The sequence below is a fragment of the Poecilia formosa genome, unplaced genomic scaffold (assembly GCF_000485575.1).
Source record: "Poecilia formosa unplaced genomic scaffold, Poecilia_formosa-5.1.2 Scaffold145, whole genome shotgun sequence".
In the NCBI taxonomy this organism is placed as follows: Eukaryota; Metazoa; Chordata; class Actinopteri; order Cyprinodontiformes; family Poeciliidae; genus Poecilia; species Poecilia formosa.
Genome location: NW_006800084.1, coordinates 974,613 through 991,972, shown reverse-complemented (window position 1 = coordinate 991,972; position 17,360 = coordinate 974,613). Strand labels below are relative to the sequence as shown.

Below are 17,360 nucleotides of genomic sequence, written 5' to 3'. Positions count from 1 at the left end.
CTCATGACGGATAAACGGGGAGCTCTCAGTGGGCCAATTAATACAAACAGAGAGAGCAGTCAGCGGTTTCCTGTGAGACCTGCCAACTTCACCAGCTACTACTATCTCAATCGGGTTTCCATTACGACCACATTTAACTTGATTGCATCAGGTTGCCTTTCTACAAATCTCTCCAATTGCTTCTCATACGGCAGATACAACATGTTAGGCTCAATAGAAACGTGCTTCTAAATCATCGAGACATAAGAGTACAAATACAGAGTTGAGAAAAGTATTTGTCCTCTTGCAGATTTTCTTCTGTTTTCATGACATTTTAATGTTTAATGTTGCATTACCTGACAAAGATGACATTACAATATTTCATTGATTTAAGGGAAGAATCAACCCAGATCTGCAAACCCTTTTGTGAAAAAGTTATTGGCTTCTAACCACAATAAATGATCTGGCCAACAATTACCTTTAAGTGCTTGTAATAACTGACTATGAGATTGTTAAGATGTTTTTGGGCTTCTCTCATTTAGATTTAAGTGCTTTAGAGCACAAAAAAAACAAAAAAAATAAATAAATTAGTTTACACAACAGCATCACAAATGGATTTAGGCCCAATCACTAAAAACTTTTGTTTTCTTTTTTCATCTATTGAGTGATGGACTTGCTGATGTGATTTGGACCTTTGTTTTGTTGCGTAACTCAAGTGCAACTGAGCTTAAGGTCAAAAACTGTTGGCCAGACATTCATCATTTCATGACTATTTGTTTTGGCAAAGAAGAGAAAGATCTGTGTATAATTATTTGAGTTTTGTTTGACCTACTGTCCATTGGATGCCATTTTTGTCCAGCCTCTTTATAATTGTTAAATCATAACCCTAACCAAAGACACCAAGATCCTGGGTGGTTTGGATAACTTGTAATTTTAATGAAATCATTCTTTGATTAATGTTTATTATTTACTCAGGCTATCTTAGCCCAGTATTAAAAACTGCTTTTACAGTTTGAAAGCTGCAAGTATGAAAAGAAAGCAAAAACAAAAGAAGTATTTTACAACAATGTGTGTTTCAACTTTCCGCTTTGAGCACCAACGGCTCCACTGTCGAGACAATGTCATTATCTGAGCTGGAAGCTTCCCAGTGGACAAACTGTTTACTGGCCTTTCAATCTGTCACTTGAGCAGAACTGTAAATAAACCTATTGATTCTGGCAAACAGATCATGTCGAAGAAAAGCAACTCAGCAAATGAGATGGAGGAATGGTCGGACGGAGACGTCTGGTGATATAGAGGTAATCTGAGGGAAGAACAGTAGGTAAGGAGGGAAGAGAGAGAGAGAGAGATGCAAATCCCATGGCAACAGCAACCAGAAAACAAGTCTAAAATAAGGGCAGTGTCCGCTATTGCTATAGCAACAGAAGAACGGCATACACTCAGCTTTGGGATTTGCTGAGAGGAGAAAAACAAAGCTTTAATTCTAACAAAATTATTATTGATGGATCTTGTCAGTCACTATGTGGGCTGTATTTCACTGAATTAGCAAGAAAAAAAAATACTACTCAGCCTGCATTTGGATAACAATTTATTATCTTGAACAATTAATGTCGTATTCATTGACTTTCTGACATTTCCATCAACAAATTGCTTGTGGAACGATGAGCCAGTTGGTATAAACATACCATCAACATACATTAAAAGTAAAATCATTTAAGTCAAAATTTGAATTATAATGCTAAAAGCTGTTTTCAAAACAATATAATCAGAAAATTTAACTCAATATTTAATCAATAAAAACAATTTTATCAAAAATAAGAACTAATATTTTAAAACTGAAACCTAAAGTGCAGCTTTTTGTTAGTGTGGAAAAGTGCTGTACCTGTCACCACACCCGGTTTGTTTACATGAAACATGTGCACCGTCTGCACTGCAGGGAAAAAAAAAGACAACATTGACGCTTCGCCTTGCCTACCACTAACCAATCATATTTCACAGCGACCCTATTCCAGCCAATGAGAGCGCGGCAGTAGGAGGTCGAACAGCCAATCACAGTGAGCGAGAACCACTGATGCAACGGACCTGCAACAGCCTCCTACTGAACACGTAGAGTAAAATAGTACGTCTACAACAATATACCGTGGTCTATAGTAAACTGAACTCTATGTACACTACGGAGATACGCTGTTTAAATTGCTGGTTATGAATAGTTCTGCCTCGCTGAGTTTAGAAACTGACGTTGCTAGCTTGTCTCCGTTACATCTCATCAAAACCCTGCAGTAACTGAATTATTAAAACTACTTTCTGTCTTACTAAACGTTCTGTGTTTTCACGGCAAGAGCATGACGTAGAATTGACATAACTAAATTATGAATGCGTCTTAAATGACTTAATTGAGATGTTGGAATCACAACTTTTGAAACAAGTCATCAATAACAGCTGGGAGAAAGAGTGGGCCGTCCTTCGGTGGTCCTCCGCGGAGGGAGGGAGGGAGTGGGCGGAGTGATCTGCACAGAACAACAACAACACGTTCTACCCCGGTGACGCAGTCGGTTGCTAGGTGTGAATGAACTGATGCTTTGTCTCGGTCATTCGGCTCCTCAGTTTACAGGTCGACCACAACAAAGCAGCATCTTTTCCTCTCTGTTTTTGTGCGTCGTTCCGGGTTATTCGGAGCTAAACATGGCTCTTTAAGTTCTTGTTGACGTCGCTGGACCAGAAACGAAGTCGTGCTTTGCTTTAGCAACGCACCCCCAAGTGCTCTACAGTTTTCCCGCAAGAATGGAGTAAGTCCAACTCTTCTACTTCTTCCTTTTTTGTTGTTATGGCTGACCATTGGATGTCATTGACTTGTTTACTTCCCACTTTGTTTGAAATTTCCTATTTAATTTTAAACTTATTGTTTGCCCAGTTGTCACTGTTTTTTTGTGATTACTTCAATAAGAGTTTTTATATATTTTTTTTGCTAAACTGTACTTTTGTGTAAATAGATGCATTCAGCTTTTTAGATGTATCATAAATACAGGCATATATTGTCACTTTTCAGTTGTATGTCCCAATAGTTTTAAATTATTTTACTTACTTACTTACTATCCAGTTATTGTGCAAGATTATGAAAATTAAACGACTCCCTGGTAACAGCCTATAAATTGTCATTGTTGTAATCTGAACCGTTTAAGTGATCAAGCAGAGGATTAATTTAAAAGGAACCTGGATTGGAGGCAGTTGATCTGCATTAATCCCATTTAACCACCAGGGTGCTTCTCACTTGAGACACATGGTTACTGTGGAGTTTCTACATCAACAGTGGAGCCCATGACAGCACTACTAAAAGGTCCCACGTGTTTTCAGATGTGAAGTGCACTTTTGCTTTGAGGGCCAGTTAAATATCCAAAGGATACAGTCGGGTCTTCTGTATCACTTTTTGCTACAATAGCTTTTATTTGAGATAGTGCATTTTGGTTCTTTAATTAAGGGCATTTGCATGTGACTTCTTCTGATTTGTAGCTGTTTTGTTTCCTGTTTCATCTCATCAAAACATGTCATTGTGTGGACATTACTTGCTGAAGGAAGCACTGCCTGTCACTGGTTACTCCATGATTTGATTGAACAATCCGGATGTTTTCTGAGTTGCACGGCGTTCTGATCCCTGCCTCCTCTTGTCCCTGCAGGTTTCATTATGCTCGCCCTGCCCTGCTCTCTGTGGCCCATCTGTCAGACCCCGCTCGCTCTCAGCGTGTGCTCGGACTCGGACTAAATCAAGGCGTCAACAGGCAAAATGATGGCAACATCAGCTCATGTTTGGAGGACTCTTCGTGTCTGCCCGGCAGACCCCCTCGCTCTCTCTCACCCACAGGCTAACCACAGCCAATCACAGGGGTGCAGGGGGGAGGTGTCAGAGGAGAGCCCGCACTTAATTGGTGAGTCGCAGCGAGTGCTTTTTTTTTATATTTTTCCCCATTTCAGGTGGGCTCGGCACTGCAGCACATTCGTCCTTCTTGAACAGTAAGTAAAAAACTAGCTACGATTGTTTTGTCGATATTGCCGGGCGACTTCAGGAAAAATGTTCTGCATTTACGATTGTCGATCAAATTTGTGCCTGCACTGCTAGCTTGATATTTTAAACTTTTGTTTTTCCTCCTAGCACTAACATTTTGTGCATCTAACAGATTGTTCCAAACATTTTTCCTCCTCCTGTGTAGGTGATGGTCTCACTGACTGGATGACGGAAGAAGTGGATTTCTCCTCGTACCTCCCAAATCCTCCTTCCCCTCCCTCCTCCACCAATGCCTCCCTTCCCCCTTCACCCCTTCAGAATGATATCCAGGTGCCCTCTGACTTGGAGGTCATGACCTCTTTGCTGCAAGAGGAACTCGCCCAGCTTGAGGACTACTTCCTGTCTGAGCCACTGCCAGAGAAAGGGCAGAGGCTGGGAAAATGCGACAGGGGTCCACTGCCGGCGGGTCCTCAGCCATTCAGTCAACTGCCATACGCCTCGTACTCTGCGTCCACCCAATCGGAGTCCAACCCACTTCTTGTTACCCTGGCAACCGGGGAGCTGGACCTGCTGAGCATCTGTGGTGGGCCCATAGGGCGATCCAAAATTCCTAGACATGCCCCGTACAGCTGCAGCCGCCCCAGTGGGTGTGGTAGGAAAAGAGTTCTGGAGAGCGTGAGGTTCGGCGAAGGCTACGAAAGCAACGTGTTGGGTTCCAAAGGAAGTAACTCAGGTAACTCTGCTGTGGCCCTGACGAGTAATTACGGCTCCGTGGAGGACGAGCAGCTGGTGGGGAAAAGCTACTGCCTGGGCAATGCGATCGAGGTCAGACGATGTGCTGGCTTATCCAAAGACGACAAAAACTGCTGCTTTACCCAAGACGTGATGAGTGGCGCCAAGGTTGTTGGTGGCGGGTTTGGCTTTGGTGGAACACTGGACCCTCCTCAGAAGAAAGAGGATGTGATGATGTACAGCATGAGGGAGGTCAGCGGAGGCACCGCGAACAGCGAGGTGCTGAGCAGCATCAAGGCCAGCGTGGAGGTGACCAAGGCCACCGTGTCTTGGAAAACCGACAGCGGTGAAAGCTGCTACATTCCAGCGACGCCTCAGTCCGAGGCCTTCAGCAGCTTCTTGGGGAACATCAACGAGCAGGTGAAAACGGAGAGTCTGCAGATGCTACAGCCCGATTTGCACTGCAATTACCTTGACGATCAGGCCCCAGAATGCTTCCTGATGGCGAGGGAGAGTTTGAATCTGGACAGCTCAGGGCACAGGCAGACATGCAGGCTAAGAGAAGACCACTGCGCTGTGAAATACGAAGTAGACATCATTCCACACGAAGGCGGTGAGCGAAAGCAAAAGAAAAGGGATCAGAACAAAACCGCCGCTCATAGGTAAAATCTTTGCTCCTACTGAATTTCTTTAAAAGCACCAACAGTTTTCATATGACTTGCGATTAGAAAAAAACCAAAACAACAAACAAACAAAACTCAACATCTTTTGCTTGACTTAGGTATCGCCAGCGAAAAAGGGCGGAGCTAGATTCTTTGGAGGAGCAGCTGCACTGCCTGGAGGGGAGGAACCGCGAGCTGCGAGACAAGGCAGAGTCCGTGGAACGTGAAATCCAGTACGTCAAAGACCTGCTGATCGAAGTTTACAAAGCACGCAGCCAAAGGCTCAAGCAGGACACAACAGCGTAACGCCGCACGACTGCAAGTACACTCAGACCGGGCAAAGCCGAGAAAATGCGCAACTTTTATTTGTTTTCTCGTGAACTGAATGTTTCATGTCTTTTTTTTTGTTTGTTTGTTTGTTTTTCCGTTGGTGTTGTTTTTATGATGCGGGGGGCCACTGCATGCTTTGCTGATGTGAATTGTTTTCTGAATTTTAAAATCAATTCTTTCTCATTTGTTTTTGGCACTGAAATCACCTGAGCCTTCACTGTGGCGCTGCAATGCTTTACCTGACAATCATCTTTAACAGATCTTCCTCTTTCTCTGAATCTACTGAATAACTTTTTTTTTGTTTTGTTTTTTTGGGGGGCGGGGTTGTAATGTCATTTAAACAGCAGGTTACGTATTTATTTTTAGCCTTACATTGAAATTGATGTCAGCAATAGAATCTGAAGAGTCTCCTTTTATTCCTATTTAATTATTACTTTTGAAATAAAGTTGCTGTAAGAGTTATGGAAGTAGATGGATTAGTACTTGTGTTTTGGTGAAACATTTCAGCTTTAATTGTAGACTTATCAGAACTGTTAAGTTTTAAAATTAAAGAAAGTTCTGCGAAACAATCTGATATTTTTTTCTTATTTAAATACGACCAGATATTTTTTAAACAGCTTGTGTTGCTCTAATGATCATATTTGGGACTATCTAATTCCTCTGCTGTTTCATAACTTAATACAACAGATCAAATCACTGCAATATTTTGCAGCAACTGCTGCAAGAAATGTTCAATTAAAACAAGCGCAATCCTAAATGCTTTAAAGTAAACTGAGATGTTGTTGTGCTATGGCTGTAAAGTTTACTTTGCAATAAATAAATCTGTTTTGCAGCTCAGGATAATTTATCTGTCCTCCAGATCTACAAACATCAGTAGATAATTATTGCAGGAGATAACATTTCAGTTTTGTTCCCCCCACCCCCCTCTCTCTCTCCTGTAGGATTTCATATTTCCCTCTTGGATTGAAAAAAAATACTTTTATATTTGGGTGCACATATTGTAATTAGTGGTGTTTTAGCAGCCTTTCTCTGCATGCTCTTCCATTAATGTATTTTTCCTTCTCTGAAACAGAATATTTAGAGATTCAGAAATGAGGATTGTCTCCTTAAACTGCTTAAGGCAATAAGTTTTATAGGCCTCCAGCTGAGCTGCACTAATTTGTAACTTTTTATATGTTCAGGGAGTAGTGTGTTGATTTTTTTTTTTCTAAAAAAAATGTTGAAAAAAGAAACAAATTCATCAGATTGTTTATTTTTAGGCCGTGAAATATTTTACAAGTCGTTTATTTATCTAATAGAAACTCTTTTGCACATTACTTTACAAAGCTTTTCCTTTTTTCTTTGCACATTTAGTTTTTAGACAATCATTTATTTGCACTTTGTGTTTCTGTCTCTCTTTTTTTTTGGCTTGGGATTCATGATGTTTAACCCCCTGCGGTGTACTATCAACAAAACATGTTTAAACCAAAAATACGGGCCGACAACTCATTGTATCTCTTTGTAATTTTGAAGCGATGTATCCACTATGTATGTTTCTTTCTGTGTGGTGTAAACTTTCCATTAAAAAAAAAAAAAAAAAAAAAAAAACCGCAATAAACTGAAACCCGGGGGTAAATCCGGAAAAAGGGGGGGGGGGGTTTTTCTAAAAAACCTTTCGGAATAGAAATGGCTTTCAACCTGCAGGATCTGAATTAAAAACGACTGACCTGAATGTGTTTTCTTCCTTTCTTTTAGTTGGATAATTTCGGTTTCTGTAGATTAAAGCCCAGGCCGCAGGACGCCGGACAAGAAAGAACAAGAAAACCAAACGCGTTTAGTTTTCACCCGACGTTATTGGTCTGATCGTCTTCGTGTCTTTAATTTCTTGTTAAATGGAAGCGAATGCAAAGAAATGAAATAATTTTCTGTATTAATTCATTTAAACGTGGCGATGAGTTGTTTTCTCCGTGCGTTCATCCTTTGGGCACTTTTATTTTTATACAATGGGATCTTAGGTTAGCGCTTTATATCTATTTAGAATAAAAAAAAAAGTGAATGTAAAATTATTTACGATCCAATCCGTTCACATAAAAAAGTCACTAAAACTCCGCATAGGCAGCCCGACCCGACAGTTTTATTTCGAAACTGAAAACAACTCCGCTGTGACAGAAAACGTCACATCTCCATGACGTAAAATACGTTTCTTTCTGCGGTTTAAAATATTCATTAAAGATACTTTTCCCCCCATTTTTTTTTGCAATAAACGACCCTTAATTTATTTAGAAGTAAAGAACGGAGACATTAAAATGCTGTTATGCCCTCAAACCATCTTAATCTCTCAGTTTACAGCCTATACAGATTAAATGACATAATGATATAAATACAGTGTTTTGTCGTATTAATTTCTAAACATTATCGCCTCCAAGAAAAACAAAAATGTATGAAAAGTATAAATGAACGTCATCGCGAAACGGATTCCCATTTTGAGCCAGCGCTGAAGGACTTGGAAAAAGAAATGCTTCACCTTGAATGTCTCATTTGATATTTAAAACGCGAGAAAGCTTCATCAGAAAATAGTTGTTAAACATAAACAACAAATTAAGAGCAATCTGAATTCGTTTTACTTTTAGATGTTTGATCTCGCTGGTGTTTGTCGCTGTTGCTGAAGTCAACGTAGTGTTTGTGTAAGCGCCTGTAAAAGTTTTAAGGAATAATAAAACCGAAAAACACACGTAAACAAATAGTCGAGGGGTGACCAAGTTCATGGCGGAACAAATATATAAAAAGTCTACACCTGCTTGTTAAAATACAGAGCTTTCATGATGTAAAAAAAAAAAGAAAAGCAGAATGATAAATCCTTTAAATGTTTGATTTTAATGAGATATTTATTCATGTACAGCGAAACTGGAAACGAATGAGTGACAAGGTTCAAGTAAAGAAGAATACAAAAGCTGCAGTAACCTGGTTGTTGCCTGTTCTCATCCTAAGCTACTTTGTTGAACCACTCAGTTTCAGTATCGAGTCTTCTTACACCTGCCATTAACCAAAGTCAAGTTAACATTAAATAAAGGTCAGCAGTTCTGGAACGTTTTTCTTGACATTTGCATCCTTCAGCTAAAGATCAACAGGAAATGATGATCAAGAACCAACAGGCAGTTCTGGTCTACATGTTTCCATGTGTTTTCAACCATTATGGGTAATGGTTGAAAGACACAAACCTTTTCTTCCAAAAATAAATAAATAAATTAAAAAGGGACTCTGACCGGACAAAAATCACCTAAAACCTTGAAGAAGAATGCGCTGCATTTTCCAGAAACCCAACTTGAACTTTAGGCTAATTTGGGAACAAGTGGCAGCATCATGATCTGGTGATGTTTTGTTCAGATGGAAAAAATCAGAAACATTTGTAAAGAGCTAAAATCTTCAGGTGTTTGCTAGAAAGCTGAACATAAATTTGACTGCTACAGAATAAGACTGAGTGATTAAATCAAAGAAAAAGGTGAAGGAGCAAGCAAGTCGCCGCAGCTTCTAATGTTGGGAAATTGCTTTTTTTTTTTTTTTTTTAACCGGGGTTTGTGGAGTTTTTACTCCCAATTCATGTTTAAAGCAGTCAGAAGTGTGATTTCGTTATTGCTCCAGTCGCCCAAACATTGTGCAGCACACTTCTAAGGGACACGGACGTCCCTCTTCTCGTCAACTTCCCCGCTGCACCGCATCCTGCTGGCTGCAGAGTTTCAGAGCTGCGATTGCAGCTTCTCTCACGCCGTTGTTTGAATCATTGCACGCGACTCTGAGAAGAGAGCTGTACGCCTCTTCATCCAGCACCGACACGACGCCGTCAACGTTCACCAGGTTTCCCAGAGCCGCACAGCAGTGACGCCGCGTGACGGCGTCGCGGTCCGAGAGCAGGCAGGTCAACGAGGCGGCCGACCTCTGAGCTTCGTCTGTCCATCGCCTCTGTTCATCTGCGTCAAACATCTGCTCCGTCACCGCGTCACCAGCTGCTTCGACGTGTGAATGCGCTTCTTTACTGCGATTGCTCTCTTTGCCCCACCCTGAAGAGTCACTGCGGCTTCCTCCCGTTTTAAACTTTGCTGCAACGTATCCCAGCCAGTTCCCCACCGCCCTGCAGGCCGTCCGCCGCACCTGTGTGCAGGAGTCATTAAGAGCGTCTATCATCTGTCTGAAAATGTCAGCCTGCAGGTTATGCGCTCGATTAGCCCTGAATGGTTCCAAATTCCCCACAAACCTACATGTGGCAACTCTGATCTGGTCGTACGGATGAGTCAGCGCCTGCTGCAGCGCCGCGGCCTCGACAGATATCCGAGGGGAAGCGGGCTGAGAGGAGCAGCGGGCCACTTGGGACAAGAGATTCAGGAGCTCCACAGCACAGTCCCACAGCTCATCCTGACGCAGCAAGTCAGAGAGCAGAGAGCTGGCAGTTCTGGTCACAGCGGTGGGATTTTTGGAGGGAAAGAGCTGGTTGCTCTGAGTTGACGAAAAAAAGCCAGAAGCACCTCCTCCGACGTGGGACACGGAGCGCTCAGGATCACACAACAGCAAACGGCTCAGCAGGGAGAGAGGCAGCTCCAGCTGAGAAGGAGGGAATGTCTGAATTACCTGCAAAGCCACAAAAAAAATCAGAGCGCTTGTCACACATCCAGCATTTGATTTGCAAAGTACAAAGATGTTAAATCGTAAAGTATTGCTTCTCAGAGAGGAGCACGGTGCAAGAGCCACTGTGTGTTGCATCAGACTTTTGTTTGCCACTGAGGTCTTTATAGGAGCATGAGAAGGCCACTGACCTGCAGGAGGCTGGAAGCAACATGACAGCTGTCGTACACCTGCAGGACGGCGGCCATGGTGTGTGGCCGCAGGTCCAGAGCAAACGGAAAGCAGAGCAGGTGGCAGCTCAACGTGGACAGAGAGTCGCAGCTCAGCTCCGTGTCGGTGGTCCCACAGGGAGGCTTGGCTGATAAATGAGGACTGCAGGGTATAAATGATGATGCTGTTATCTCGCAGTGCTGGAGCTCTGTGGATTTATGACTTCTACTCTAAAATGGTTTAATTAGGAAAACACACTTCAGAAAATTTTACTGGGATTCTAAATGACAGGCAAACACAACATAGTGCATTATTGAGAAGTGGAAGGAAGAAAAAATTTAAAAAAAGAAACCGTGGAGAAGTTTGTTATGTAAAACCAAGGTTGGGAAATCCTTCAATCTCCCATGCCAACCATTCAGGTGTGCCTACATGCTGGCTCATACAATACACCGCCTATTTACCTAAAGTCTGCGCCACACATCTCCTCCAAACTAGCGGCAGCAGCAATTATCAAACATGTAGTAGAACTGCATTTCTGCTGAACTTGACATAGGAACTACTTCCCAGTCTGACACTCCTAAGAATGGCTGGAAAACAGCATAATGTCATGAAGACATGCTGAAGGCAGTGTCAGAAAGAGCAGAAGCTTCTTAGCGCGGCGCTCAGGAAGAGTGCGGCAAATGTCACGGTCGGACAGCAGGGAAACGTGGGAGTGTTGTCCAGTCAGATCGTCAATTCCCGAAACCACATACGCACAAAACAAACTAGTAATTAGCGCACATGAGGTCAGTGTGACCCCACCGGATCGTGTACAGAGTAAATTAAAAACACTTGTGGAGTTCAAATGACCCCATTTCTTAAGACTGCGGGAGAGTTAGAGACAGACTCCCAATTTCAAGTTTCTTTTTAATTATTTTTAACATATGTACCATTTTCATAACAACTCAAGGGAACATAGTTAGTTGATTGTGCCATTTTATAACACAATCTGCCTAGAAACTGGAGGCAATTTTCATCCAAACAAAGCAAGAGATATTTTGCAAAGAAGAATGGGCAGAAATGACAGTTCTAAAAAGTTTTGGCTCAGAGAAATAAACTCTAGATTTTAATTTGAAAAAAGAAAAAAAACATTTTTTAAAAATTATGCATCATTTTCCGTCCACATCACATTAATGCACTACTTGGTACTACTGGTGGTCGATTATAAAAAGAAAAGCTTGAAAAGTTGAGGGTGCAAGTACTTTACAAGGCGTTGTAAAACACTAACCAGTCGTTGCTGAGCAACCGGCAGAGCGTGTATACACATTGAGACTTTTTGTCAGAAAAAAGAGGAATGCATGAGTTCAGGTCCTTTGTGAAGATAAGCAGCGCAATAGACAGAAAAGAGTAAATTCCTGAAAAAAGAAGGAAAGAAAAAGTCATTATTAACATGTACAATACTAAATATATATATAAAAAAAAAGAAAAAAGTTTTGAGATTTGGGTTTTACCATCTGCTGAAAATAAGTCCAGGTTTGGCGTTGGGCTTGCGAGTGAAGAACCAACTTTTTTCCACAAATCCAAGAACACAAGTGGATTTAAGTTAGATGAGACTGAAGAATTGTCATCCTGAGGAAAATAATAAATGAAACTCACAATGCGTAGAGATTTATCCCTGAAAATGTAGTACGTTTCACCCGGCGCCTCACCTCAGACAACGCGTGTAGGAGTAAAGAGAGGAGGCCATCATACAGTCCCCAACCAGGAGGCGGTAACACCAGAGGCTTAGAGTGCACAGAAACAAACAAGCTATAAACAAGTGCAGGAAATTATAGAATGTAATGAATGACGCATTGCTCGGTACCGAGGGATGCATTTTCAGCAGGGAAGTCAAATTCTCCACGTCGACAAAAACATCAACACCATGTAGAGTGAAGAGAGATAAAACAGAAGCAGCGAGCGGCTAGAGAAAAAAAAACAAAACAGAAAAAGCATCAAAATCTAATCTGATTCAAAAGGGGCAGCTTGATCTCATAAAATATTGTCAGGAACACAAAAACACAAGTCATGGTCAAATCAACACAGATGAAGAAGACTTTTCACTTCCAAAGACCAAAACCAAAAATCCAAACATGTTATAAAAATGTGCTTATTGGACTGATTGAAGTGAATACTTACTGCCAGAGCAGTGAGATCTGACTGACTGATAATCGTCTTGAGCGGCTCAGTGAACTCTTCCAGTCTGCAGGGTGAAACCAGAGGAAGGTCTGTAAATAAATAGTCAGCCTGCAGTTGTGCTGTATTCAACAAAAAAGAAAGGAAGAAAACCTGGGCTCGTCTTCCACCCAACCACGATGCCTTTCCCAGTAGAACAGAATAAATTTAATAATTTCTCCAAGAGTAAGCACATTCCTCTGCTCCTGAAGAGAAAATACAAAAAAAAATCAAAAAAAAAAATCAGGAGGTTTCTAGTAAACAAGAGTTATTTTAGGTGTGCTTGTATTACAGAAAAGTAACCTTGATAAAATCAGTGTTTGAAACAGAATCTCTGATCAGCTCAAAGAAGGATTGTGGTAGTTTAAGTTCATGGCTGATGTGGTGAGACTTCTCGAGGTCAGGGGTCACGATCAAGTTTCGTAGGACCTTTATCACCTGCTCAATCTGCTGCACGTTTATAACACCGACACCTATCAGCTGAACAGAACGAGAGTAACCTTTAAGTTATGTTAGGACAGAATCGCTAAATAATCAATTGTAGAAACAAAATGAAATCACTTACCTGAACCTGAAATGCTGTAATGCTGGATTTAATTTGGCATATGATGTCATTGTAGTTTACGAGCTTCTTCTGCTGCCTGCTTAGGTCTGTTTCCAGGACACGATTCTCACAGTGCCTTTCAGTAGCAACATCCTGAAGGAAGAAGAAATTATTTTCTCGAGATAATTGTCTCAATACTTTCTAAATCACAGCAAAAGCATTCACATCCCTTGAACAGACATTAGATTGGCGGCTCCGTGGTTCACTTTCCATAACCTACTACATGAAATCCAAAACAAAATATAAATATATTGGAGTTTGCAGTTGCAGAAGCAGAGTGAAAGCTGAAAGTTGCTGACCTGCCTGTGAAGTGCGGCTGGTCTGTCATTCCCTCTGCGCACGAGTCGCGGCCCGACCTCAACGGAGGGAAACTCCTGTTCGTAGTCTCTGCTGATCTGACCCCTGGTGAGAAAATGAGCAGAGTGACAGTATAATTCAGCTATACATGTTTTACTAGTTTCTATACTTCCTGAAACAAACCTTTGTTTTGGTGTGGCGCGTGTTTTACTCTTCAGGTTCATGCTTTGATTGGCTGCCGAGGCCAACTGGCCAGACGCTGCAGGAACTTCAACGGAGAGGGCTTTAGGCGACGCCATTACTGCAGCAGGATTCATTCTTTCACACCCTTCCTTCTTTTTCTGTGAAGCGACACCAAACAGGTTAAATGAGCATCTGAAAATGATCTCAAAAAAACACTAAAATTTACCGCTGGCTAGCTTTAGCACCGTCACTGCTGACCTCTCTCTTTTGGAGCTCCATCTGCTCCCTGGCCTTTCTCATTAATATGCTCTCTCCTGATGTCGGCACAGACTTTTCTGCCACTTGCTTCAGCTTCCTGGCCACCACATCTGGGCTAGGTGTGACTGTCAGTGGGCTGAAGAGGTTGGTGTCTGACAGCACTGCCATCGCCACGAAAACAAATTTGTTCAATTTAGAAATATAAGCAATTATTTAAAGCTTTGGAAAATCTATTAAACTCGTGGTCCAAAATATAAAGCTTGTTACTAACAAAAATAAATCGCAGTCAGTTTTTTAATTTGTTTTCGCATATCTGTTGTACATATTTAACGGAGGTAAAATCTACCCTTTCAAAAACAAGCTTCTGCCTGCATAGTGAGAAAACAGACAGCAAAATATCAACGATGTTTCAAATATCTCGTTTAATTCCTTTGTGTGTTTTTTCCACCAATGAAGTTGAACAGTTGCCTCCTTCAAACTTTATGAATGAGATTGTGTAACATTTCAGACGAATACTGCACGGATTTGAAAACAATCTAGCTTAATTTTTGCACCTCTTGTAAAGACATCAACACAAAAAGACAAAGCAGAAATGTTATTCTTTCTTTGCTGTGTTTTTCAAGAATGTTGTATTGTCTAAAAAAAAAACCTGAGTTGGAAGTTCTTACTTCATTAGTGAGGTGTGTTTTAAAGACACGTGTTTCTCGTTGAAGATAAATCATCAGATATCATCTATGGTGAAAAGAGAAAAGGTTTAAGGATTACCTAAAACACCATCAGCAACAAAGGAGTGGTGCAGGAGGTCTGGCCATGACAAACGTTTCTGTGGGTCTTTAGTCAACAAACCTTTCAGGAAACTCTGTGAAAGACATGAAAACTTATGTTTTTTTTTATTCCTGATAAGATTGTATTGGTTGGGACGATTCTAAGGACGATTCTGAAACGCAACATGCTGATTAATATCTTTTCCATCTGCTTGTCACACAGAACAGTTAAGTTCAATCTACTTGACTTGACTGGAAGGATGTTAAAGGGGTGTACTGTTACCATGCAGCTGTCGCTCATCGTGTCCGGCCATTTGATCGGATCTTTCACAATGAGCTGCACCAAGTGGAAGATGGAGTTGGTGTAGAACGGTGGCACCCCCGTGTGGAGCTCATACAAAATGCAGCCCAGAGCCCACAGGTCAGCAGTGTGGTCGTACGGCTTCTCCTCTACAATCTCAGGCGACATGTACAGCGGTGTTCCCTTGATGGAAGTCAGGACCAGGGTGGAGACGCTCATCGCTCTGGCAAACCTGTGGCAAGATTTTTGAGTAAATAAGAAGTTTGGGAATAGATGCATTTAAACACACACACACACACACACACACACACAAAAAAAACCTCACCCAAAGTCACAGAGCTTCACCACACCGCTTTTTCCTAGCAGGATATTTTGAGGTTTCATGTCACGGTGAAGGATGCGATGGGAGTGTAAATAATACAGAGCAGAGACCAGCTGGCAGGCAATTTCTCGCACCTTGGAAAATGTTGAGGAGTCAAATATGCATTATGTACAATCAAGTGGAGTAAATGTCATCATAGGCAAAACTAAAGTTCATGATTTGCATGATTATGGTTTTAATAATAGTTTTTATCAGATTATGACAATTCTGTCATAACCTGATTATGACAGAATATGTCATAAAAGAATGAGTGTCCAGAATACAAAACTAGAAACAGGAAAACCTAAAAAAGAGGTCATAGACGTGCATCATCCTTCAGGTAATTATCTGTTTTATATCTCGTTATTTCACACATCAGAGTTAGGTAACAAAACAACCAAAAATAATATTGCAAGTAAAATATTCTATATAAATACAGCAAACATTTTACTTTAAAATATTCTATAATAGTCTATAAAGTCTATAAAACGTCTAAGGTGAATAGGTGTGGTTGGTTCTGCTGTTATGAGACAGTTAAACATTTTCTGGTCTGGTCTTAAGCCCCCAATGTTTGTGGGCCCTACCACAGCCTCTGGATCTCACACACGCCATGACTTTGAGCAGTGAATACCTGGCTTTCTGGCAAGTGTCCATCATCCTCCAAAATCTGGAACAACTGGCCTTCTGCATACTCAGTTACAACCACAACCTATTATAACGAAACATTAGATTTTTGACAAGGCAAATGGTCTAGAGACTGCAAATTCTTACAAAGGTTATACTTTTTTAATAAATTTTACGTGTGTGTGTGTGTGTGTGTGTGTGTGTGTGTGCAAACAACAGTACTGAAGAGAGAGTTAAAAGTACCTCGGTTTCAGTCTCAAAGCTGTCAAAGAGCTGGACTATATTTGGGTGTCGAAGATCTCTCATAATTTCTATTTCTCTCTTCAAACTTCTCAGCTCTTTTTCAGTCCGACCCACTTTCGGCATAAACTTTAGAGCTACGACCTAATGATATAAAACCAACAAAATGAATAAGACGGAGAGCCAAACAAACATGGGAATAAAAAGTTTCGATAAAGGAAAATTTACCTTGCCGGTGAACTTTTTTCTCCCCTTGTAAACTCGGCCGAATGAGCCCTCTCCCACCAGGTTTAGTACGTGGTAAGAATCCATCTGAACCACCGCGGGCTAACGGTCGAACCGAAACAAACACTGTGATGATAATGTAGCTCCTGTGTGAAAACACAAGTGGCAGTCAACGTTATGAGCAAAACGTACAACTTACATAAAACAAGTTATTAAGACTAACGACGATGATTTTGGTTACATCTGGAGACCGACAAAGCCTAATGTTATGTTAAGTTGTGTTTTCAGTAACTGAAGAAACGGTTGTGTGGACCTACTTAACTGCCTAGCAATAAAAGTTATTATTAACTCGTTCAATTTGACCTTTCATGCGTAAACCTTTAGAAGTTATCATAGTTTGGATTAATTACGGCACTATATCAACAATAAATATATATTTAAAAATAATTTTACGACATAATGAAAAATTCAAATCCGGCATTTCTGTGGACAAAAAAATGGACAGGGGCCCTAAGCCTAGCGACAGCTGTTGCGTTCCTAGCAACAGGCTTCTTCATGAGGAAAACAAAGCGCTCTGTGGCGTTGTTACAACGAAATCTGCAACAATCAGAGGGCGCTGTTGGTTGTAAATGTGATAATCACCACTTTTACAGTCATGAGAACGAAATAGAACAAAATCTTTCAACCCACTTGACTCAAATAATCGGATTATTAGCGGGACTCTGGAGAACTTGACTGGATACTGAATAGGTAACTGAATAAAATAAAGATAATAAAATAATAGTAAACCTATGGAACAGTCAAGGG

The 17,360-nt window shown here is 41.1% G+C and overlaps 2 protein-coding genes across 6 annotated transcripts in view; one reads left to right on the top strand and one right to left on the bottom strand.

Annotated features, from left to right (window-relative positions):
- The first annotated feature begins 2,058 nt into the window (after positions 1-2,058).
- Positions 2,059-6,904, top strand: atf5a (activating transcription factor 5a). Its single transcript, XM_007563194.2, has 4 exons — positions 2,059-2,765; positions 3,651-3,899; positions 4,182-5,370; positions 5,490-6,904. The coding sequence occupies exons 2-4, from the start codon at positions 3,758-3,760 to the stop codon at positions 5,674-5,676; spliced, it is 1,518 nt and encodes a 505-aa protein (XP_007563256.1). The 5' UTR covers positions 2,059-2,765; positions 3,651-3,757; the 3' UTR covers positions 5,677-6,904.
- Positions 6,905-8,534: 1,630 nt separating this feature from the next.
- stk36 (serine/threonine kinase 36 (fused homolog, Drosophila)) overlaps positions 8,535-17,360 on the bottom strand; it is a 63,263-nt gene continuing 54,437 nt past the window's right edge. Inside the window, exons 1-20 of one of the 5 annotated variants that reach the window (XM_007563191.2) lie at positions 16,753-17,324; positions 16,557-16,679; positions 16,332-16,472; positions 16,096-16,173; positions 15,429-15,559; positions 15,086-15,335; positions 14,804-14,897; positions 14,039-14,199; positions 13,781-13,938; positions 13,600-13,702; positions 13,262-13,393; positions 13,000-13,176; positions 12,811-12,902; positions 12,661-12,724; positions 12,347-12,445; positions 12,192-12,266; positions 11,994-12,111; positions 11,771-11,897; positions 10,485-10,665; positions 8,535-10,299 (exon numbers count right to left, since the gene is read on the bottom strand). In XM_007563191.2, coding sequence (XP_007563253.1) covers positions 9,373-10,299; positions 10,485-10,665; positions 11,771-11,897; positions 11,994-12,111; positions 12,192-12,266; positions 12,347-12,445; positions 12,661-12,724; positions 12,811-12,902; positions 13,000-13,176; positions 13,262-13,393; positions 13,600-13,702; positions 13,781-13,938; positions 14,039-14,199; positions 14,804-14,897; positions 15,086-15,335; positions 15,429-15,559; positions 16,096-16,173; positions 16,332-16,472; positions 16,557-16,640 — 3,192 coding nt within the window. In that variant the 5' untranslated portion in view covers positions 16,641-16,679; positions 16,753-17,324 and the 3' untranslated portion in view covers positions 8,535-9,372. Of the gene's footprint in view, positions 10,300-10,484; positions 10,666-11,770; positions 11,898-11,993; positions 12,112-12,191; positions 12,267-12,346; positions 12,446-12,660; positions 12,725-12,810; positions 12,903-12,999; positions 13,177-13,261; positions 13,394-13,599; positions 13,703-13,780; positions 13,939-14,038; positions 14,200-14,803; positions 14,898-15,085; positions 15,336-15,428; positions 15,560-16,095; positions 16,174-16,331; positions 16,473-16,556; positions 17,328-17,360 lie in introns of those variants that run through there. The other 4 variants (XM_016677021.1, XM_007563192.2, XM_016677022.1 and 1 more) reach the window with 4 other exon arrangements.